General features: G+C 40.6%; 2 protein-coding genes across 2 annotated transcripts in view; both read left to right on the top strand.

Annotated features, from left to right (window-relative positions):
• Nucleotides 1-757: 757 nt before the first annotated feature.
• On the top strand, nt 758-5,240 carry LOC115225992 (retinol dehydrogenase 11-like). The gene is made up of 2 exons (XM_029796966.2): nt 758-1,194; nt 4,454-5,240. Exons 1-2 carry the CDS (start codon nt 859-861, stop codon nt 5,120-5,122), a joined length of 1,005 nt encoding a protein of 334 aa, XP_029652826.2. The 5' UTR covers nt 758-858; the 3' UTR covers nt 5,123-5,240.
• A 9,301-nt stretch (nt 5,241-14,541) lies between these two features.
• Nucleotides 14,542-22,225, top strand: part of LOC115225991 (cytochrome b5) — a 36,511-nt gene continuing 28,827 nt past the window's right edge. The window contains exons 1-2 of the mRNA XM_029796964.2: nt 14,542-14,594; nt 17,752-17,944. Coding sequence (XP_029652824.1) covers nt 17,765-17,944 — 180 coding nt within the window. The 5' untranslated portion in view covers nt 14,542-14,594; nt 17,752-17,764. The remainder of the gene's footprint in view (nt 14,595-17,751; nt 17,945-22,225) is intronic.

Below are 22,225 nucleotides of genomic sequence, written 5' to 3'. Positions count from 1 at the left end.
TTAGAATCTCCGAAGAGGCCGTAAGATAATTTTGTTAAAGTCTCATTTATACCTGCAATATATGGCTAATATAGGTTAAATGAGACATACCTATCTGCATGGCCGAAACAGCTGTCAGTTATAATGAATATGTATTTTTATATCTTGTTATATTTATTTAGTTATATCTCATTATATTGATTGTAATTATTGTACTGTATTAATGGCTAATCTTAATGCTCTTGTGTAGTGTTTTAATAAAGTATATGATTCGGTATTATCTGATAGTTGATGAATGATTTAGATATATTTCTCCATTTTCTCATTTTGTATATATATATATATATATATATATATATATATATATATATATATATACAATTGCAGCGTGGAAGGTGTTAAACTTAAATGTTGAAGTGAATCGAACGGCTTTTGTGTGTTTATTAATTGGCTTACAAACACCTTCCCCGGAGCAATTGTTTTCGTTCCAGCAAACGATCTCAGATCAAATCACTTGGTATGCGAGTGCACCTCCTATATATATATATATATGTGTGTGTGTGTGTGTGTGTGTGTCTATGTTTTCGTTTCTCATTGTGTTCGACGTTTTTTTGGTGTCCTGTACTCATATATGCGTGTATATATACATGTAGAGGTAGGTAGTACATATATGTATATATATATGCATATGTTTTATTTATTAATATATATATATAAGTTTATAGTGTTGTATGCTGATGTAATTTTAGCCAATAGGAAGCCTCCATTGCCAAACAAAGCGGGTATCCCATACTTTTTATCTTTAGTATGCCATACTTTTGCAAGACGTACAGTTCAATTGCGTGAGATAGAAAAATAAAACGAAAAAATTAAACGATCATGATTATATATATATTATCACTAGCAGGCGTGGCATTGGGTGCTTATTTATTGTCATGCGTAATATACCATTGTAAAACATTAAAATACGACAGCCAAGCTAGGATGGATGGTAAAACCGTACTAATTACAGGTGCTTCTTCGGGGATCGGAAAGGCAGCGGCTGAACATCTTCTCTCGCGAGGAGCCAGAGTCATCTTAGCATGCCGTAACTTAACGAAGACGAAGGCAGCAGTCGACGAAATACTTTCTTCAACTGGTGTTGATCGAAAAATGGTCAGTATTGTCCATTTGGATCTATCTGACCTGGACAGTGTCCGAAAATGTGCAAAAGAGGTAAGTTTTGTTGTATAGCACTTGTTTCCCCCTCTTCATGTTTGCTTTCTTCATTCTGTACTCACCTGCCGTATATACTCGGCTATAAGTCGCATTTTTTCCCCTGAAAATTTCACCTAAATTTTTGGGGTGCGAATTATAAGTGCATCCTAGAAAAAAAAATCTACAGATATTTTCTAGGTACAAGCCACCTCTGAACTTTCGACACTTGGAAAAACCGAAAAAACGCAAATCACTAATTCCGAAGCCAAGAAGTACACGGAAGATAATCTCCAGATATTTCTTTATATATTTCTTTACTTCTGTTAGTATGAAAGAAACAATTAATTTTTGCAAAGTTAGTTTAATGCTTGTTTGTTTTTGTATTGTACCTGTCTTTTAATTCGACGCACTGTTATTTGGTAACAAGAAGAGAAAAGAGATTTCGTATGATATCACTTTCAAGCTGAAAGTTGATGAATACGCGAAGTCTCATTCGAATCGAGCTGCAGAAAGAGAATTTGGGGTCTCAGAAAAATGGTCAGGGATTGGCGTTTGAAAGAGGATAAAATTTTACATTTTAAACAACGGTTTCTAAAATGCATGGACTTCATAGGATAACGGTTGCTGTAAATCATGTTCAGCTTACTGAAAGCTCGGTTGCCAAGCAGCAACTATGTTGGTTCGATTCCTAATCGAACCTTGCCTCCAACATCAAAAAAGTTTCTGTGACTTATAGTCGGGCCAACGATAAAATTCCCGATTTGAACCTTGTAAGTCGGGGGTGCATTTTGTGGGCGGGGACGTTTTATAGTCGGGTATATACGGTCCATATCACAAGAAGAATAAGTGGAGGTAACTCTGGTTAACGTACAAGGAGTGTGTTGCCGCTAGATTAACATAAAACAAAAGCAATAATGAATGATATTCAGGTTATAGTGGGGAAGGCAAACTACTGGATTTGTTTTAAATGGAACGACGAACAATGGCTAGCCTAGTTTCCAATTGATTTAACAAGTGGGTCTCTTCTCGGTGAACGAAGGCGGGCGGGGCACAATGGGTGATTTTCAAGTACACGGGAGAAAACAGTCCGACGGGGTCGAGGATAAGTTGCCCGCCTAAATTGAAATTTCTCTGTTTTGACGGGGATTTTGCGTGGTTTTTTTTTATATTCTGTATCTTTTATTACACATATTGTTTCCTATTTTATTCTTTTGCTTTCATTCTACAATTCTCCTCGTTTCAATCTGTCCACTTGTCCCAAGTGTCTTTTGACTTTGGCGATTTCTCCCAAACTCCTCCATGCCAATGCGGTTCTTTAAGAATCGTTTGTTCTCCTCTTTTGTATCCATCACTGTCTGCGGCAAGCTTTGCTAGACGAGTGCATGAGCCCCAGCGCTCAGAAGGGCCAGCAATTTTCAGGGTAAGGAGTAGTCAATTACATGTTCTCAACATGTACTTCTTTTATTGACACCGAAAAGGTTGAAAGTCAAAGTCAGACTCAGTAGGAATTGAACCCAGAATGCAAAGCCAGAAGAAATTCTACTAAGAATTTAGTTCGTCATGTCAAAGATTCTCACCGCCTTAATAATAATAATAATAATAATAATAATAATAGTAACAAGAGCACTCAGAGAGCGCAAAGGCAACACCAACGTCCTTTTATCTTTATTACCAGCATATAGCCTAGAAAAGAGGGGACGTTACAAAGACGTACAACACAAAACCCTATTCTCACTCTTGCGGCACGTTTTCCGCAATAGGTAGGCAGGAGTGCTCACTTTGCAGTTCTTAAAGGTACAGTGGATTGCTTTTTGCTTCCTCCTCACTCCCGAAGCGCACCTCCACTCTATACATATATATATGTATGCATATATATATATATATATATATATATATATATATATATATATAATATATATATATATATATATATATATATATATATATATATTATATATATATATACATGCATTTATATATATATATACATGCATTTATATATATATATACATACATGCATTTATATATATATATATATATATACATGCATATATATATAGGCATATATATATATATATATACATATATATATGTATGCATATATATATATAGGCATATATATATATATATTATATATATATATATATATATATATACATGCATATATATATATAGGCATATATATATATATATATACATGCATATGTATATATATATTATATAATATATAATATATATACATGCATATATATATATATATATATATATATATATATATATATATATATGCCCATGCACATACATATATACATGCATATATTTGGAGGCGCAATGGCCCTGTGGTTAGAGCAGCAGACTCGCGGTCGTAGGATCGTGGTTTCGATTCCCAGACCGGGTGTTGTGAGTGTTTATTGAGTGGAAACACCTAAAGCTCCATGAGGCTCCGGCAGGGGGTGGTGGTGGTGTTCCCTGCTGTACTCTTTCGCCACAACTTTCACTCTTTCCTCTGTTGGCCTGCTCGCTTAGCCAGTGGGATGGTGTCATTTGAAGGCTAAAACAATGCGAAGCGCATTGTGACCAGCGATGTGTAGCAACATCTGATAGCCTGGTCAGTCACGGTGATATACATATATATATACACACACCAACGACTGGTTGTCATGTATATCTATGTATTTGTGTGTCTGTGTTTGTTCCCTCACCATCGCTTGATGGTGTGTTGGTGTGTTTACATCCCTGTAACTTAGTGGTTTGGCAAAAGAGAATGGTAGAATAAGCACTAAGCTTATAAATAATAAGTCCTGTTGTTGATTTGTTCGAGTAAAGGTTGTACTCCAGCATGGCCACAGTCAAGTGTCTGAAGTAAAAGAATAAAAGAAAACATATTCTACCCCTATCCACTCACCTAACGAACGCTCTATTTAGATACGATACATTAATAATGGAGATGTACTTGCATAGCAAGTGACTTGATCTGAGATCGTGTGCTGAAACGAAAACAATTGCAGCGTGGAAGGTGTTTATAAGCCATTTAAGAAACACACAAAAGCCGTTCGATTCACTTCAACATTCAAGTTTAATTTGTCAAAATATTTTCGTCGCTTTAAGACCGTGACGAAAATATTTTGACAAATTAAACTTAAATGTTGAAGTGAATCGAACGGCTTTTGTGTTTCTTAAATGGCTTCCACATTAATAATGATAATAATAAAAGTTGTAATGCTATCTGTACTTCCTTATAATTTATGGTTTAACCATTTTTTTGTTTCCGTTATAGATTATAGATACAGAAAAACAACTGGATGTCCTGATCAACAATGCAGGTCTTAGCACAGACCTGAGGAAGACAACAAAACAAGGATATGATATAATTTTTGGCGTCAACTTCACAGGGCCATTCCTTCTGACCTACCTGCTTTTGGATTTGCTCAAGAAATCTGCTCCAAGCCGCATAATTAATGTAAGCTCTTTGTTGCATGCTTACATAATAGAATCAAACATTTCTTTTCAACCAAATAATTCATCGTCCACAACTGGCGTTAAATATCCCAACTTGAAAAACTATCATCTTAGTAAACTTGCTCAGATCTGGCAAACAAATGTACTGGCTGAGAAGCTATCTGCAGACAATGTAACAGCCAATAGCATGAATCCTGGTTATACTTTTACTGGTATATGGTATGTTCATAGCACCTCCATGATTCTAAAAGCATATTTCCGCTGCTTAGGTTGGGCATCCTCAATAATTGGTCGTACATCCAAGAATGCAGCGTTAACTGTTGTATACATGGCTGTTGATCCAAGTTTGGAGAAGGTCAGTGGCTGTTATTTCGAAAATGTTGAGATTTCAAAGAATATGTCTGCATGTGCTAAGAATAAAACTTTGGCCCAGAAAATGTGGGATGTTTCTATGGATATGTGCGGACTTTCAAAAAAATTTGAATAAAATTACTTAGAGATATGAGTTGAGACTTTTCCAGGTAAAACTTAACCATCTAGTTCTACCACCAGGTAATAAAAGATCAGATCACAAAACGAACTGTGATTTAATATTGTCTGAATAAGATGATCAGAAAGATTGAAAATCCAACGCCAACTTGTTTGTGAAAAATGATGCCAATCAAAAGCTGTGCACATCTGAAATTATTTGGAGATCCGATTTAAATAAATAAAAGAAAGGTCAAAGATCCAAATCTATATTTATTTATCTATTTTCTTGTGGATAATGTTCTGGATTTTTGTTTTTGTAATTTGTTTTACCGGTTTTAGTCATTGGACAGCAACCACAATGGGCCTCTACTCTCAAGGGTTTTAGTTGATCGGATTTAAATTCCTGTACTTATTTCAAGCTGGTATTTGTATTATTGACCTCAATTTACTGAATAGCTAAGTGACCCTCCTGACATTAAAGGACTAATAGACCAATTTACACACATATACATACATACATACATTCACACATATATATATATATATACACATTCACTCACACACATGTATCATTATCATTGTTTAATGTCTGCTTTCTATGCTGGCATGAGTTGGACGGTTTGACTGAGGACTGGCGAACCAGATGGCTGCACCAAGCTCCAATCTGATCTGGCAGAGTTTTTACAGCTGGATGCCCTTCCTAACTCCAACACCTCCGAGAGTGTAGTGGGTGCTTTTACATGCCACCAGCACAAGGGCCAGTCAGGCGGTGCTGTTATTGGCCACATCAGCGAATTTGATTGTGATCTCACTTGCTTCAACAGGTCTTTGCAAGCAGAGTTTAGTGTCTAAAGAAGGAAAAGGTACGCATATGTGGGCTGGTTTATGGTCTCACTTGGCTTGCTCGATCTTCTCAAGCACAGGATATTTCCAAAGGTCTCAGTCACTAGTCATTGCCTCGGTGAGGTCTAATTTTCTAAGGTCGTGCTTCACCACCTCATCCCAGGTCTTCCTGGGGCTACCTATTCCACAGGTTCCCTCAACCGCTAGGGTGTGACACTTTTTCACACAGCTGTTCTCATCCATTCGCACCACATGACCATACCAGTGCAGTCGTCTCTCTTGCACACCACATCTGATGCTTCTTAGGTCCAACTTTTCTCTTAGGGCACTTACACTCTGTCGTGTATACACACTGACATTACACATCCATTGGAGCATACTGGCTTCATTTCTTGCAAGCTTATGCATGTCCTCAGCAGTCACAGCCCATGTTTCACTGCCATGTAGCATGGCTGTTCATACACATGCGTCATACAGTCTACCTTTTACTCTGAGCTAGAGGCCCTTTGTCACTAGTAGAGGTAGGAGCTCTCTGAACTTTGACCAGGCTATTCTTATTCTAGCAGCTACACTTTCAGAGCATCCACCCCAGCTACTGACTTGGTCACCTAGGTTACAGAAGCTGTCAACTACTTATAATGTTTCTCCCTGGAATGTGGCAGAAGTTGTTCTCTGCGCATTTTCAGTGTTTATTGCTCCTGAGCATCTGCCACATACAAAAACTATGTTCCCAGTTAGACTTCCTTTGATATTGCTGCACCTCTTATGTGTCCATAGCTTACACTAGCTACATCTTACAGATCGAGCAGGGCCATCTTCCTGAAGGGATTTGTGGTTTGCCTGCCTTCCTACTTATTAAGGCTTTGGTTTTAGCTAAGTTGACTCTAAGGCCCTTCGATTATAATCCTTGCTTTCACACCTGAAACTTCTCCTCTAGTTCTGATAGTGACTCAGCAATTAGAGCAAGGTCTATCAAAACCTGCAAAATCCTGACAACATCTGGGAACTTCCACAGAAACAGTGATGTTGACAGGCTCTACCTCAGAAGAAATGAAGGTCGTAGAGGCCTGAGATCAGTCCAGACAGCCTTCGAATGCTGTATGGTATCACCCAGGCAGCACCTGCTAAACAACAGCAGCAAAAGTAAATATATAAATGCAGTGCTGGAAAGTGAAGTGAGCAATGTTGTATGAGTTGGCAGTGAGCTTCTCATGAAGCACTCTCTTCCTGATGGTCTTCTATACAACCCCAAAACAGCTGGGCTCTCTTACCTCAGAGAAGACTTGGATGGAAAGCACTCAGTATACAAAAATATATATAAAAAAGACTCTGTATGGGTATGTTGCATGGAAGCTTGAAGAAGACAGTAGAATTGACACGAAGCATAGCCTCTCTTGGATACAAGACCACTACATCACACTTTGAAGGCTGTGGGTTTGCAATCTGAATAGTAACAAAACCTGTTACATTCGGTGACCCGACTTCTCATTTCAACCTGCTACACTTAGCGACTCCGACGTGGGACAACAAACCTGTGTCTACGTTTAGCAACGCATCATTTCGTTACATTTGGTAACTTACAGTCCTTCGTTACAAAGTTGGGAGGAAATTCACTCCATAGATATCATAATCCACAAAATCCTGACAACAACTGGGAACTGCATGGCAACCGGCATTGGTGCGTTTACGTTCCCGCCTCTTAACACTTTGGCAGAGATTGAATAAGTACCAGGCATAAAATAACAACAACAAGAACAACAATAATAATAATAATAATAATAATAATAATAATAAGTAATGAGGTTGATTCTTCAAAGCGATGCTCCAGAGTGGCCACAGAATGATGACTGAAGCTAAAAAAAAAGATAAGGTAAAAGATGTGTGTGCGGTGTGTGTGTGTTTGCCGTCTGTCATTCTTGGGCAATGGTAAGGCAGCGAGCTGGCAGAAACGTTAGCACGCCGGGCAAAATGCTTAGAGGTATTTCGTCTGTCTGAAGGCGGCGAGCTGGCAGAACCGTTAGCACGTCGGGCGAAATGCGAAGCCGTATTTCGTCAGCCGTTACGTTCTGAGTTCAAATTCCGCCGAGGTCGACTTTGCCTTTCATCCTTTCGGGGTCGATAAATTAAGTACCAGTTACGCACTGGGGTCGATGTAATCGACTTAATACCTATGTCTGTCCTTGTTTGTCTCCTCTGTGTTTAGCCCCTTGTGGGTAATAAAGAAATAGGTATTTCGTCTGTCTGTATGTTCTGAGTTCAAATTCCGCCAAGGTCAACTTTGCCTTTCATCCTTTCGGGGTCGATAAATTAAGTACCAGTTACGCACTGGGATCGATATAATCGACTTAATCCGTTTGTTTGTCTCCTCTGTGTTTAGCCCCTTGTGGGTGGTAAAGAAATAGGTATTTCGTCTGTGTTCTGAGTTCAAATTCCACTGAGGTCGACTTTGCCTTTCATCCTTTCAGGGTCGATAAATTAAGTACCAGTTACGCACTGGAGTCGATGTAATCGACTTAATCCTTTTATCTGTCCTTGTTTGTCCTCCTCTGTGTTTTGGCCCCTTGTGGGTAGTAAAGAAATAGGTATTTCGTCTGCTGCTACGTTCTGAGTTCAAATTCCGCCGAGGTCGACCATACCTTTCATCCTTTCGGGGTCGATAAATAAAGTACCAGTTGCGTACTGGAGTCGACCTAATCAACAGTCCCCCCACTTCCCCTAAAATTTCGGGCCTTGTGCCTAGAGTAGAAAATATTCTTGGGCAATGGTGGCGGTTGTAACTGAAGCAAAAGATAAAAGACGATTTTCAATGCAAGGGCGATAATTCAGAGATCGCACCTCGAGAGTTACTGTTCCTAACGGCACGTTTTGGCGCCTAAACGATTTGCAACAGAAGAATTGTTTGTTCTTTTACTTTTAGTTATACATATTTTGCCTCGGCTCATCACGTGATGGTCAAGTCCATCTGGCTTTACGAGGGCTGTCCACCCCTTAACCTGGTAGACTAGCCAAGCGTCCCAACATCTGCTATCTCTCTCGATCTAACCGCTCAGTCGAAGTCGACTCTCGGTCACTCGTTCGATCAGTGTCCTCCAGTCAGTTCTATCCTGGGCCGCCTCTTTCAGATTGGCTATGTCCATTCCGGATTCACTCTTGATGGTGTCAAACCCAATCTGTTTCTTAAACGAGGGACATATTCATACGGCACATAATGTTTTCACCTCAATTAGACGTCATTGATTGGTTGAAATTGCAGAAATTGAAGAAAAAACAACAACAAATATCTTACAAACTATAGAATTTCCTCAATAAAGCCAAGAGAAAAAAATGTTTTATAAACACATTCTACCAGTATACGAAGTTTAAAAGTGTTTAGTTATGTGGAAATTATGTTAAAAACTGCCGTTCAAACTGAAAAGCTCCAACCATTATATAACAGTACCAAAATAAATATCTGGCCAGTCCGGGTCTATTTCAATCATTTGACTATGGCAATGCTGGAGCAATTCCTTAATGAAATGAGCTTTGAATGAATCGACCCCAGTACATGCTATTTTTTAATTTACTCTTTACTCTCTTTTACTTGTTTCAGCCATTTGTCTGCGGCCATGCTGGAGCACCGCCTTTAGTCGAGCAACTCGACCCCGGGACTTATTCTTTTGTAAGCCCAGTACTTATTCTATCGGTCTCTTTTTGCCGAACCGCTAAGTAACGGAGACGTCAACACACCAGCATCGGTTGTCAAGCAATGCTAGGGGGACAAACACATACACACACATACATATATATATATATATATACATATATACGACAGGCTTCTTTCAGTTTCCGTCTACCAAATCCACTCACAAGGCATTGGTCGGCCCGGGGCTATAGCAGAAGACACTTGCCCAAGATGCCACGCAGTGGGACTGAACCCGGAACCATGTGGTTGGTAAGCAAGCTACATACCACACAGTCACTCCTGCATATATATATATATTTATATATACATATATACAACAGGCTTCTTTCAGTTTCCGTCTACCAAATCCACTCACAAGGCATTGGTCGGCCCGGGGTTATAACAGAAGACACTTGCCCAAGATGCCACGCAGTTCTTCTCCGTTTGGAGGTCCAGACCAAACCAGACCCTGAACAACTCGACTGGACCAGCGTCCCACAATAGAGGTGCTGGTGGACGGCATGGGCTTGCTTCTTCAGGTGCTGAGCTGCAAACCCACTGACTTGTCGTGGTTGATTTTTGCTCCTCTTACCACTTTGTAGTCTTTCAGTGTCTCGCTGACCATCTCAGTGTGCTTCTGGCTGGACACTACGACAGTGACGTTGTCCGCATATGCAGTCATGCTCGTCCCACATCCCAATTCTCACAGGATGCTCCTCAGTGTCGCCAGCTTCTGCAGTTGTGGATCGAGAGTCAATATGTGTAGAAGCGATGAGAGGGGACACCTCAGACAGACATGCAATGTCAAAATGTCTCGATAGATGTCCATTTACACAAATTACGGATCTTTTCTTTTTGAAGGCCAGATTTTCCTTGTTCACTAAAAAATTTGAAACTTCGTATACTGGTAGAATGTGTCAAAAGAAAACATTATTGTAAACAAAATTCAAAACAAAATTGTTAAAATTGCTAAAATTCTTAAAATTAAACTACGTTTAAGTTACGAATTACAATTTTGTTTACAATAATGTTTTCTTTTGACACATTCTACCAGTATACGAAGTTTGAAATTGTTTACTTAACTAGGAAAATCTGGCCTTCAAAACGAAAAGATCCCAAATGACTGAATGAATGCCTCTGTACAAAGCAGCTATCCAGCCACAGAAAACGGGACCAAAACCAGCCACTATGAGGACAGTCTCCAAGTATCGAAGGTCTACCCTATCAAAAGCTTTGGATTGATCCAAATTGATCAGGGCCCCACCCATGCCAGGTTCCTTAACTATCCTGTCTATGATGTAGCGCATCAGATGGAGGTTGCCATGGATGCTCCAACCCAGCATGGCACACGTTTACGCCTTGTCAACCAGTTTCTTGACGACAAGCACCAACTTCTTGGCCAAAATTTTCAAGTCTGCTTTGAGCAGAGTGATGGGCCTAAAGTTATCTATTACGTCGCCCTTGTTCTTCACTCCTGCTCCAGAGCGTTGGCTGTGGGGTCACTCCGAAAAGCTCTATCTACGACGATTTCATCTCAATCAAAGGAGAGTGGCTTTCTCCGTCCAGATTGCGGATCCGTGGAATAAGCTGCCGGACGAGATAGTGAAGATGCTGACGACCGCTTGGTTCAAAGTCTCTCTTAATTAGAAATGGCCTGAACTCTTTGTATGACCACCCTCCCTGTACATAACTCCCTGTCCCCCTACATGGCCTTGCTTTTACTTTTTGAGCCAATAAAAATTGAATTGAATTGAATTGAATTTCTTCAGCAGCATTATATCTCCTCAGCTCACAGAACCAGGGATGCTCCCGTTTTACTGCCAACATGTCTCCAAACAAGTCTGGTATACAACAGTAAAGCTCGTAGGGTAGACCATCCAAACTTGAGAAATATTTATATAGAACTAACAGTATCACCTGGCGTTGCTCAGGTTTGTAAGGGAAATAACTATATAAGCATTTCTAGAGAGTTACTTCCCTTATATAACACAAGCAAAAATCATTAAAAATGTGGAAAAATGATGGTAAATTTTTTTTAAATCGTAGACTCATCGTAGACGTGCGCTAATACCCAGAAGGGCTCGATATGAATGAGGATTATAAGATACCTGCTTTTGGTTAAACTGCACCGCAAAATGTGGGAGTAGTTAGGAATCTAAATCGAAGGAGACAGAGTCTCACACACACAACTTCAATTTTATATATAAAGATTTTGCCCCTGTATGGGAGAAATTTCCAAACTTTTAAAGGCTTTCATGGATTCATTTTAGCCATTTTTCATTTCGAAAATGGCAACTGGAAACCATGTGGCCAGCACACAAATCTTGCTGAACGCTAGTGAGGCGCTGCCGCTACCATTAGCTGCTGAACCTGACAGCTTGAACACCGTTGTTACCACCACCACCAACACCAACAACAACAACAAAACTAATGCTGCAAGGTCATCCGCCACCAAAGACATCAACTTAGATTTTCCTCCACTACCCACACCACACGTCAATGAAAGAAGGATGGAGGAGAGAAATTTAAAAAGAACAAATATAAACATAAACATGAATGCCAGTACCACCACCACCACCAACAACAACAACGAAATCAGCACAAAGGCGTCCACCAAAGACAGCACTGCCAACACCAACACTACTACTACGACTTGAGAAAATACCAACACCACCAACAACAGCAAGAACTAAAGAAACAGAAAAGCAAAAAAAAAATAAAAAACTGATTCCCCATCCCCTATACCGCACACACCACACACAAACAGTCAACAACCAACATCAACAAAAACAACACAACCACTAGCACAAACATACATAGAAGCCTACAACATGCCCCTACCCCCTTCTGATTTTATTTCACGTTGCTCCAGTTCACTCAGCTGTAGAAATGAGTTGTAACATCACAGATGCCAAGCTGTATCAGCCCCTTTGCATATCCCCTGGATAACACTGGTCATGCATGGGCGACTGCTGGTCTTCTATAAACAACCTTGCCCAGACTTGTGCCTGGGAGGGTAACTTTCTAGGTGCAATCCCATGGTCATTCATGACCAAAGGGGATTTCAGCATATATATATATCATCAGTAGTTCATACATCATATCCCTGACTAGTCATGTATTGAGCTTACAAGAAGAAGGGACTCTATCCATGATTAAATGGAAGCTCCTTGAATAACTGGGATCTTATGTAAATGAGAGCAAACATTTTAAGCTTTGCTTGGCAGAGAGGGCAAGAATCCTTATAAATCAACTTGACCTGGAGACCTTTTTAAACTCGAGGAAAGAATTATTAATTCAATGCCCTCATCCAAAGTTTCTTACTTCAGACACGGAATTCCTTATTCATTGAATAGGCCCGCCACTGCTCCTTCAAATATCACCACATCCAGAACCAATATAAGGGAGATAACACCATCCAATCTGCAAAGTGGACAATTATTTTTCATTTGCAAAACCAATTGACTATTACATATTTCTTCCTGGATTTGTAGTAGAGGTTATGTGCCTTCAGCAATCTGAGTCCAACAAGTCACCTATACTGCTAAGTACTTTATAGGTATGAAATCAATGGTCACCCTATGACCAGCCATAATTTTTAACTTCCTAAATACATATAAATGTATGTGTGTGTGTGTGTGTATGTATGTGCACATGTGTGTGTGTGTATATAAATATAGTTCAGTTTATGAATAACTGTCTTTTTTTTAAAGAAGAAATAGACAATCATTCATTAGAAATCTGTAGAATCATCATCATCATCATCATCGTTTAACATCCGCTTTCCCTGCTAGCATGGGTTGAACGGTTCAACTGGGGTCTGGGAAGCCCGAAGGCTGCACCAGGCCAGTCAGATCTGGCAGTGTTTCTACAGCTGGATGCCCTTCCTAACGCCAACCACTCCGTGACACAGGTGCCAGATGAGGCTGGCGAACGGCCACGCTCGGATGGTGTTTTCTACATGCCACTGGCATGGAGGCCAGGCGAGGCTGGCATGGCCAATTGCTCATCGCAGCGGTGGGATGTCGAATGAAATTCAGCTGTTTTGTCTGTGTTTGACAATTTACATAAAAAAATGTTATTTCTTTAATTTTGTCTCATATACCAGTGATTTTGCAACTGACTTTCATGTCCACGAGTAAGCTAAACACTCAAACACACACACATCGACCCCAGTACTTATTCTATCGGTCTCTTTTGCTGAACCACTAAGTGACGGGGACATAAATACACCAGCATCAGTTGTCAAACGAAGCTAGGGGGACAAACACAGAAACACAAAATTCACACACACACACACCACACACACACACACACACACACACACACACACATATATATATATATATATATATAATATATATATATATATATATGTAGGTCCCGGGTTGAGTCGGGGTTAACCACAGTAAATAAGGTACTCAATACATAGCAGAGTAAATTAATTTATTTTATAGAAGGAGCTTCTACAGGACTAGAACTGTTTCATTCAAATGAATCATCAGGAAGCTAGGTGACAAGAATAGTTTTGGCCAAAACTATTCTTGTCACCTAGCTTCCTGATGATTTCTTTTGAAGAAACAGTTCTAGTCCTGTAGAAGCTCCTTCTATAAAATAAAATAAATATATATATATATATATATATATATATATATATTATATATATATATATATATATATATATGTAGGTCCCGGGTTGAGTCGGGGTTAACCACAGTAAATAAGGTACTCAATACATAGCAGAGTAAATTAATTTATTTTATAGAAGGAGCTTCTACAGGACTAGAACTGTTTCATTCAAATGAAATCATCAGGAAGCTAGGTGACAAGAATAGTTTTGGCCAAAACTATTCTTGTCACCTAGCTTCCTGATGATTTCTTTTGAATGAAACAGTTCTAGTCCTGTAGAAGCTCCTTCTATAAAATAAAATAATATATATATATATATATATATATATATATATATATATATATATATAGAGAGAGAGAGAGAGAGAGAGAGTTTATAAAAAAAACAAAAGATGAAGACAGGTGGTATACAAAACAAACAGTTCTATTAGTATAACGCTCAGGAATAGAAAAAGTCTTTTATGTTTCAAGCCTATGCTCTTCTACAGAAAGGGACACAGAAAAAACAAGGAGAGAAAAAAAATGTGTGTAGTGGCTAACATATATACGACGGGCTTCTTTCAGTTTCCGTCTACCAAATCCACTCACAAGGCTTTAGTTGGCCCGAGGCTGTAGTAGAAGACACTTGCTCAAGATGCCACGCAGTGAGACTGAACCCGGAACCATGTGGTTGGTAAGCAAGCTACTTTATTTCATATAATTTGCCACAAGGGCATTAGACAGATGGAAGCTTTGCGGGCTGGACATGGACATTAATGGTATGGATGATGGTGATGCAAAAATGATGATGATGGGAGAAGACGAAAAGCGCCCACTGACTTTCGCTTCTCTAAAACAATGTTCTTTTTCCCTTTTTCCCCCCAAAACACAATGAGGCAATAAACCTCTTACTTAAATAACACAATGTTCAGAAAAACACACAAAAAGTCACACGTTTCACATTTTCTAGACTCGTTCAGCTTATCCGGCCGACCAGTATCCTTGCTTCATTGAAGCATGCACCCGGTTCCAGGCCGGACCACACAGGTATATATTTATAAGGCGGTGTGTTGGCAGAACCGTTAGCACGCCGGGCAAAATGCTTACCGGTATTTTGTCTGCCGCTACGTTCTGAGTTCAAATTCTACCGAGGTCGACTTTGCCTTTCATCCTTCCGGGGTCGATTAAATAAGTACCACTTACGCACTGGGATCGATATAATCGACTTAATCCCTTTGTCCATCCTCGTTTGTCCCCTCTGTGTTTAGCCCCCTTGTGGGTAGTAAAGAAATAGGTATATATTTATAGGAGTCCTCCGGGAAGGAATTTATGATCCTGCACAGATCACTATCCCATAGGACCTGCGCAGCCACCTGCGAAGGCCAATCAGGATCCTCCGTGCAGGACAGAAGTCCCTCCCATCAGCCCCTCCTTTCCATTTTCATTACTTTGTTTTCTACCACACAGCCACTCCTAGTCAACTTTCATTAATTTCATATCATGTGCCAATTTTCCCTGAGCCTCTTTCATTTGGCCAATATATTTTAATTTATTTCTTTACATTTCTGATGTCTAGGGATAGATACCGACGTGTATTAGTCAGTTTTCTGGAGAATTTAAGAGGTAAATATGCCTTATCTCGTCTTACCCATTTTGCCCAGCCAAATTTGTCCTTTACGTTGCTCAAAGAGAATGGCAATGACTTTTGTGAAATCGTAATCAGATTATGTCATAATGTTTTAGTGTATTTAGAGAAGGTCATTTGCTTAGCTGATATAGTTTTTATGTCGTGAACATCTGTTAAGAAATATATTTTGTCTCAAAGTCAAACAGGCGCAGGAGTGGCTGTGTGGTAAGTAGCTTGTTTACCAACCACGTGGCTTTGGGTTCAGTCCCACTGCGTGGCACCTTGGGCAAGTGTCTTCTACTATAGCCTCAGACCGACCAAAGCCATGTGAGTGGATTTGGTAGACGGAAACTGAAAGAAGCCCATCGTATATATGTATATATGTATATATATGTATGTTTGTGTGTCTGTGTTTGTCCCCCTAGCATTGCTTGACAACCGATGCTGGTGTGTTTACGTCCCCGTTACTTAGCGGTTCGGCGAAAGAGACCGATAGAATAAGTACTGGGCTTACAAAAGAATAAGTCCCGGGGTCGAGTTGCTCGATTAAAGGTGGTGCTCCAGCAAATGACTGAAACAAATTTTGGGTTCAGTCCCACTGCGTGACACCTTGGGCAAGTGTCTTCTGCTATAGCCTCAGGCCGACCAAAGCCTTGTGAGTGGATTTGGTAGACGGAAACTGAAAGAAGCCCGCCGTTTATATGTATATATATATATATATATGTGCGTGTGTGTTTGTGTGTCTGTGTTTGTCCCCCTAGTATTGCTTGACAACCGGTGCTGGTGTGTTCATGTCCCCGTCACTTAGCGGTTCAGCAAAAGAGACCGATAGAATAAGTACTGGGCTTACAAAGAAAAAGTCCCGGGGTCGATTTGCTCGATTAAAGGTGGTGCTCCAGCAAATGACTGAAACAAGTAAAAGAGTAAAGAGTATGTAGTAAAAATTCCTCATTGTGCCCCACCTACCTATGTGTATGTGTGTATGAGCATGTGCCTCTGTGTGTGTGTGTGTGTGTGTGTGTAATCGTGCGTGCGTGTTATCAATATTATCAGTCCTATACTGACATAGAAATAATTATTATCTTTAGAGCAAGGTTCTCGTGGCGAGAAAGAGATATAAACAAACACAGACACACACATACACAAACACATAGAGTAGAAACAGCACACGTACACAGAAACGTAGAGACAAACACACAGAGGATCATACACATACACACACTCACATAATGGGGAAGTCATACACACACACACACACTGACAAACGCACGCCATACACATACACACACAGACTGACAAACGCATACACATACACACACAATGAGGATGTCATACGCATACACATACTCACACAGACTGACAAACGCACACACAAGCACATAATGAGGATGTCATACACATACACACACTCACACAGACTGACAAACGCACACACAGACACACACACACACAATGAGGATGCCATACACATACACGCTAACGCAGAAACACACTCACAGGGACAACACACACACACGCGCACGCACGCACGCATACACACACACACAAGCGCGTCCGTGAAGCTATCCCATGAGTCAGTGCTGCACGGTGTAAGCCGAATCGGTGTCCCCGACGTCTTTCACACACCCCGAATCCTCGTCAATCAGTTCGATTGAAGGAAGAAACCAAAGCAGTCAGTCAACTCGGGTCAATCAACCGACCGACCGACCGACCAACCAGCGAAAACAGCTAAAACCAGTTTAAGCAGATCGAAGTAAACTAGCCAAAAAAAAAATACGTAGGACAGTTTGAGCTTGGTGTAGTAAAGACATTCATTCATTCCCTCCGCCCCTTTCATCATCTACAAACACCACAACACTTCAATTATATATATATATATATATATACATATATATCATATATACATAGAGAGAGAGAGTATGTCTGCGGAGGAGGCAAGTGGTAAGTTGGACGATGATAGAAATGACGAGAAGAAAGAAGGGGACAAAACGGACGTCAAGGTTTACAAACTCGAGCAGGTCAAGGACCATAAAACATGCAAATCGCTGTGGCTGGTCATTGACAACAAGGTTTATGATGTAACGGAGTTTCTGGACGAGGTAAGACACATACTACATTTGTTTGTGGGTGGGTGTGTGTATGTATATATGCGTGTGCGTGTATATATGTATATATATATATATATATAATATATATATATATATATATATATATATATATATATATATATACGTGTGTATGTGTGTGTGTAAATTTATACAAAATATATCTGTATTTAACTGCATATATATATATATATCTATATATATATATATATATATATATATATATATATATATATATATGGCCTGCTCGCTTAGCCAGCGGGGTGGCATCATTTGAAGGCTAAAGCAATGCGAAGCGCATTGTGACCAGCGATGTGTAGCAACATCTGATAGCCTGGTCAGTCACGGTGATATATATATATATATCGTAAGATTGCCATATATATATATATATATATATATATATATATATATATATACACACACACATATATATATATATATCGTAAGATTGCCATATATATATATATATATATATATATATATATATATACACACACACATATATATATCGTAAGATTGCCATATATATATATATATATATATATATATATATATATATATATATACACACACATATATATATCGTAAGATTGCCATATATATATATATATATATATATATATATATACATACACACACACACACACACATATATATATATATGAAAGAATTCTTTTCGTTAGTATTATTATTAAGGTAGCGAACTGACAGAAATGTTGGCACGCCGGACAGATGCTTAGCGTTATTTTGTCTGTCTTTACGTTCTAAGTTCAAATTACGCCGAAGTCGATAAAATAAGAACCAGTTGAGCCATCGCTTCCCTGGGATCGAATAACCTTGTGCCTATGGCAAAAAGCATTATTGTTATTCTTTATAAGGTGACAGATTGGCAGAACCGTTTGCACGCCGGACAGATGCTTATTGACATTTTGTCCGTCTTGAAGGTTCCGAGTTCAAATTCCGTCGAAGTCGACTTTGCTGTTCGTCCTGTTGGGGGTCGATGAAATAAGAACTAGTTGAATATTAAGGGTCGATATAAATTGACTAGCCCCCTCCCCTCAAATTTCAGGCTTTCTGCCTATAGGAAAAGGAATCTTTTTTTTTTAAGGTGTCCAGCTAGCAGAATCGTTAGCATACCTGGCAAAATGTTTAGTGGCATTTTGTCCGTCTTTACGTTCTGTGTTCAAACCCGACTGTCATCCTTTCGTGATCCAGAAAATAAGTACCAGTTGCGTACTGGGGGTCGATGTAATCGACTTACCCGCTTCCCCAAAATTGCTGGCCTTGTGCCGAAATTTGAAATCATCATCATGATTATTATTGATCTGCGGAGGTTATAGGATGACTCAAGTTCCGAGAGTTTTGTTCATTGCCACTTATCAAATGAGCCAAAAAACACAATCCATCAGTCACTGTCATTTCTGCCAATTACTAATAAAAAGTGAAGGCGCATGGCTCAGTGGTTAGAGCGTCGAGCTTACAATCGTGAGGTTGTGAGCTCGAATCCTGGACCTGGCTGCGTGTTGTGTTCTCGAGCAAGGCACTTTATTTCACGTTGCTCCAGTTCACTCAGCTGTAGAAATGAGTTGCGACGTCACTGGTGCCAAGCCGTATCGACCTTTGCCTTTCCCTTGGATAACACTGGTGGCGTGGAGAGGGGAGGCTGGTATGCATGGGCGACTGCTGGCCTTCCATAAACAACCTTGCCCGGACTTGTGTCTAGGAGGGTAACTTTCTAGGTGCAATCCCATGATCATTCATGACCAAAGGGGGTCTTTACCCTTTACTAATAAAAATATGCTTTTGTTTGGATTTCTTCCTTCCTGTTTGATTAACCATCAATGGAAATTGTAGCTGTGATACCAGTGCTGGTGGCACGTAAGCGAACCATCCGAATGTGGCCGTTGCCAGCGCCGCCCCAACAGGCCTCCGTGCCGGTGACACGTAAAAAGCACCATCCGATCGTGGCCATTGCCAGTCTCGCCTGGCACCCGTGCTGGTGGCACGTAAAAAGCACCATCCGATCATGGTCGCTGCCAGCATTGCCTGGACCCCGTGCCAATGGCACGTAAAAAGCACCATCCGATCGTGGCCGTTGCCAGCTTCGTCTGGTCTCTGTGCAGGTGGCACATAAAAAGCACCATCCGATCGTGGCCGTTTGCCAGCCCCATCTGGCAGCTGTGTTGGTGGCACGTAAAAAGCACCCACTACACTCACAGAGTGGTTGGCGTTAAGTAGGGCATCCAGCTGTAGAAACATTGCCTGATCAGACTGGGCCTGGTGTAGCCTTCTGGCTTCCCAGACCCCAGTTGAACCGTCCAACCCATGCTAGCATGGAAAGCGGATGCTAAACGATGATGATGATGATGTTATTGGTGTCTTGTGTCAAAACTGTACTGAATCACAGAGTATATTACTACGGCACTCCGTTGGTTACGACGATGAGGGTTCCAGTTGATCCAGTCAACTGAACAGCCTGCTCATGAAATTAATGTGCAAATGGCTGAGTACTCCACAGACATGTGTACCCTTAACGTGGTTCTCTGGGAGATTCAGCGTGACCCAGAGTGAGACATGGCTGGCCCTTTGAAATACAAGTACAACAGAAACAGTAAGACAGAGTGAGAGAAAGTTGTGGCGAAAGAGTACAGCAGGGTTCGCCACCACCCCCTATCAGAGCCTCATGGAGTTTTAAGTGTTTTCATTCAATAAACATCCACAATGCCCAGTCTGGGAATCGAAACCGTGATCTTACAACTGCGAGTCTGCTGTCCTAACCACTGGGCCATTGCACCTCCACAACAGAGTATATATATATCTATAGCAAAGTCACTTTGATCTGTGTAGGAGAGGTGCAGCCAGAGGTTAGATGTCCTTAGAGGTAAAAAAAATCCAAAGGAGAAGTAGTGTCCATCGAGGAAAGGTAAGAGTTGGTTGTGGTAGAATATAGGATTATATATATATACGACAGGCTTCTTTCAGTTTCCGTCTACCAAATCCACTCACAAGGCTTTGGTCGGCCCGAGGTTATAGTAAAAGACACTTGCCCAAGATGCCACGCAGTGGGACTGAACCCGGAACCATGTGGTTGGTTAGCAAGCTACTTACCACACAGCCACTCCTGTGCCTATGCTGAAATAAGAATTAAATTAGGTCCAAAGCCACTACAGTACAATCCTTAATGACTGAGAATGGGAAGTAAGCCCCTACATATGTAGCCCTGTCATGATTTCAAATTTTGACCATCTTAATTCTCATCAGTAGCTTGGAGTTAATTTAACTCTCGTTTTAGCATAAGCAGTGCTAGTCAGCATTCTGACTTTTATTAATTATATATATTGGGAGAGTTTACGAAAAAAACAAGACGAAGACAAGTGGTGTACAAAACAAACAGATGTATTAGTATAACGCTCAGGAATAGAAAAAGTCTTTTACGTTTCGAGCCTACGCTCTTCTACAGAAAGGGACACAGAAAAAACAAGGAGAGAAAAAATGTGTATCCGTTCGTGTCCGTTGCCAGCCTCGCCTGGCCCCCGTGCCGGTGACACGTAAAAGCACCATCCGTTCGTGGTCGTTTGCCAGCTCTGTCTGGCCCCGTGCCGGTGACACATAAAAGCACCATCCGTTCATGGCCGTTTGCCAGCTCTGTCTAGCACCTGTGCAGGTGGCACGTAAAAATCACCCACTACACTCACGGAGTGGTTGGCGTTGGGAAGGGCATCCAGCTGTAGAAACACTGCCAGATCTGACTGGGCCTGACGAAGCCTTCCAGTTTCACAGACCCCAGTTGAACTGTCCAACCCATGCTAGCATGGAAAGCGGACGCTAACTGATGATGATGATATATATATAGTGCTTTAATGTCCATTTTGTATGCTTGCATGGGTTGGATGGTTTAACCAGAACTGGCAAACTGGAGAGCCGTACCTGGTTCCAGTCCGATTTGGCTTCGTTTCCACAGCCAGGTGCCCTTTCTAATGTCAACCACTTTACAGTGTGTGTGTGGGGGGGATGCTTTTAACCTGACACCAGCACAAGCCCCACTACGCAGCACCTGCATGAGTGCTTTTTATGTGGCAATGGAACAGGACGCTTGCAGCCCAATCCTTTTTACCAGCAGGAGCAACCTCAATGCCTCTGCTGTGGAAGACGGGCCTTCTTGAGTATAGCAAGGTGCTAAGTATCTTGGTCCTTCATCATCACGTGCGAAAGGTCCAGTGTTCTGAGGTCAACCTCCAGTATATAGGCGCAGGAGTGGCTGTGTGGTAAGTA

Source organism: Octopus sinensis, linkage group LG29 (assembly GCF_006345805.1).
Source record: "Octopus sinensis linkage group LG29, ASM634580v1, whole genome shotgun sequence".
In the NCBI taxonomy this organism is placed as follows: domain Eukaryota; kingdom Metazoa; phylum Mollusca; class Cephalopoda; order Octopoda; family Octopodidae; genus Octopus; species Octopus sinensis.
Note: the sequence above shows the minus strand (reverse complement) of the source record. Positions and strands in the feature narration are given on the sequence as shown.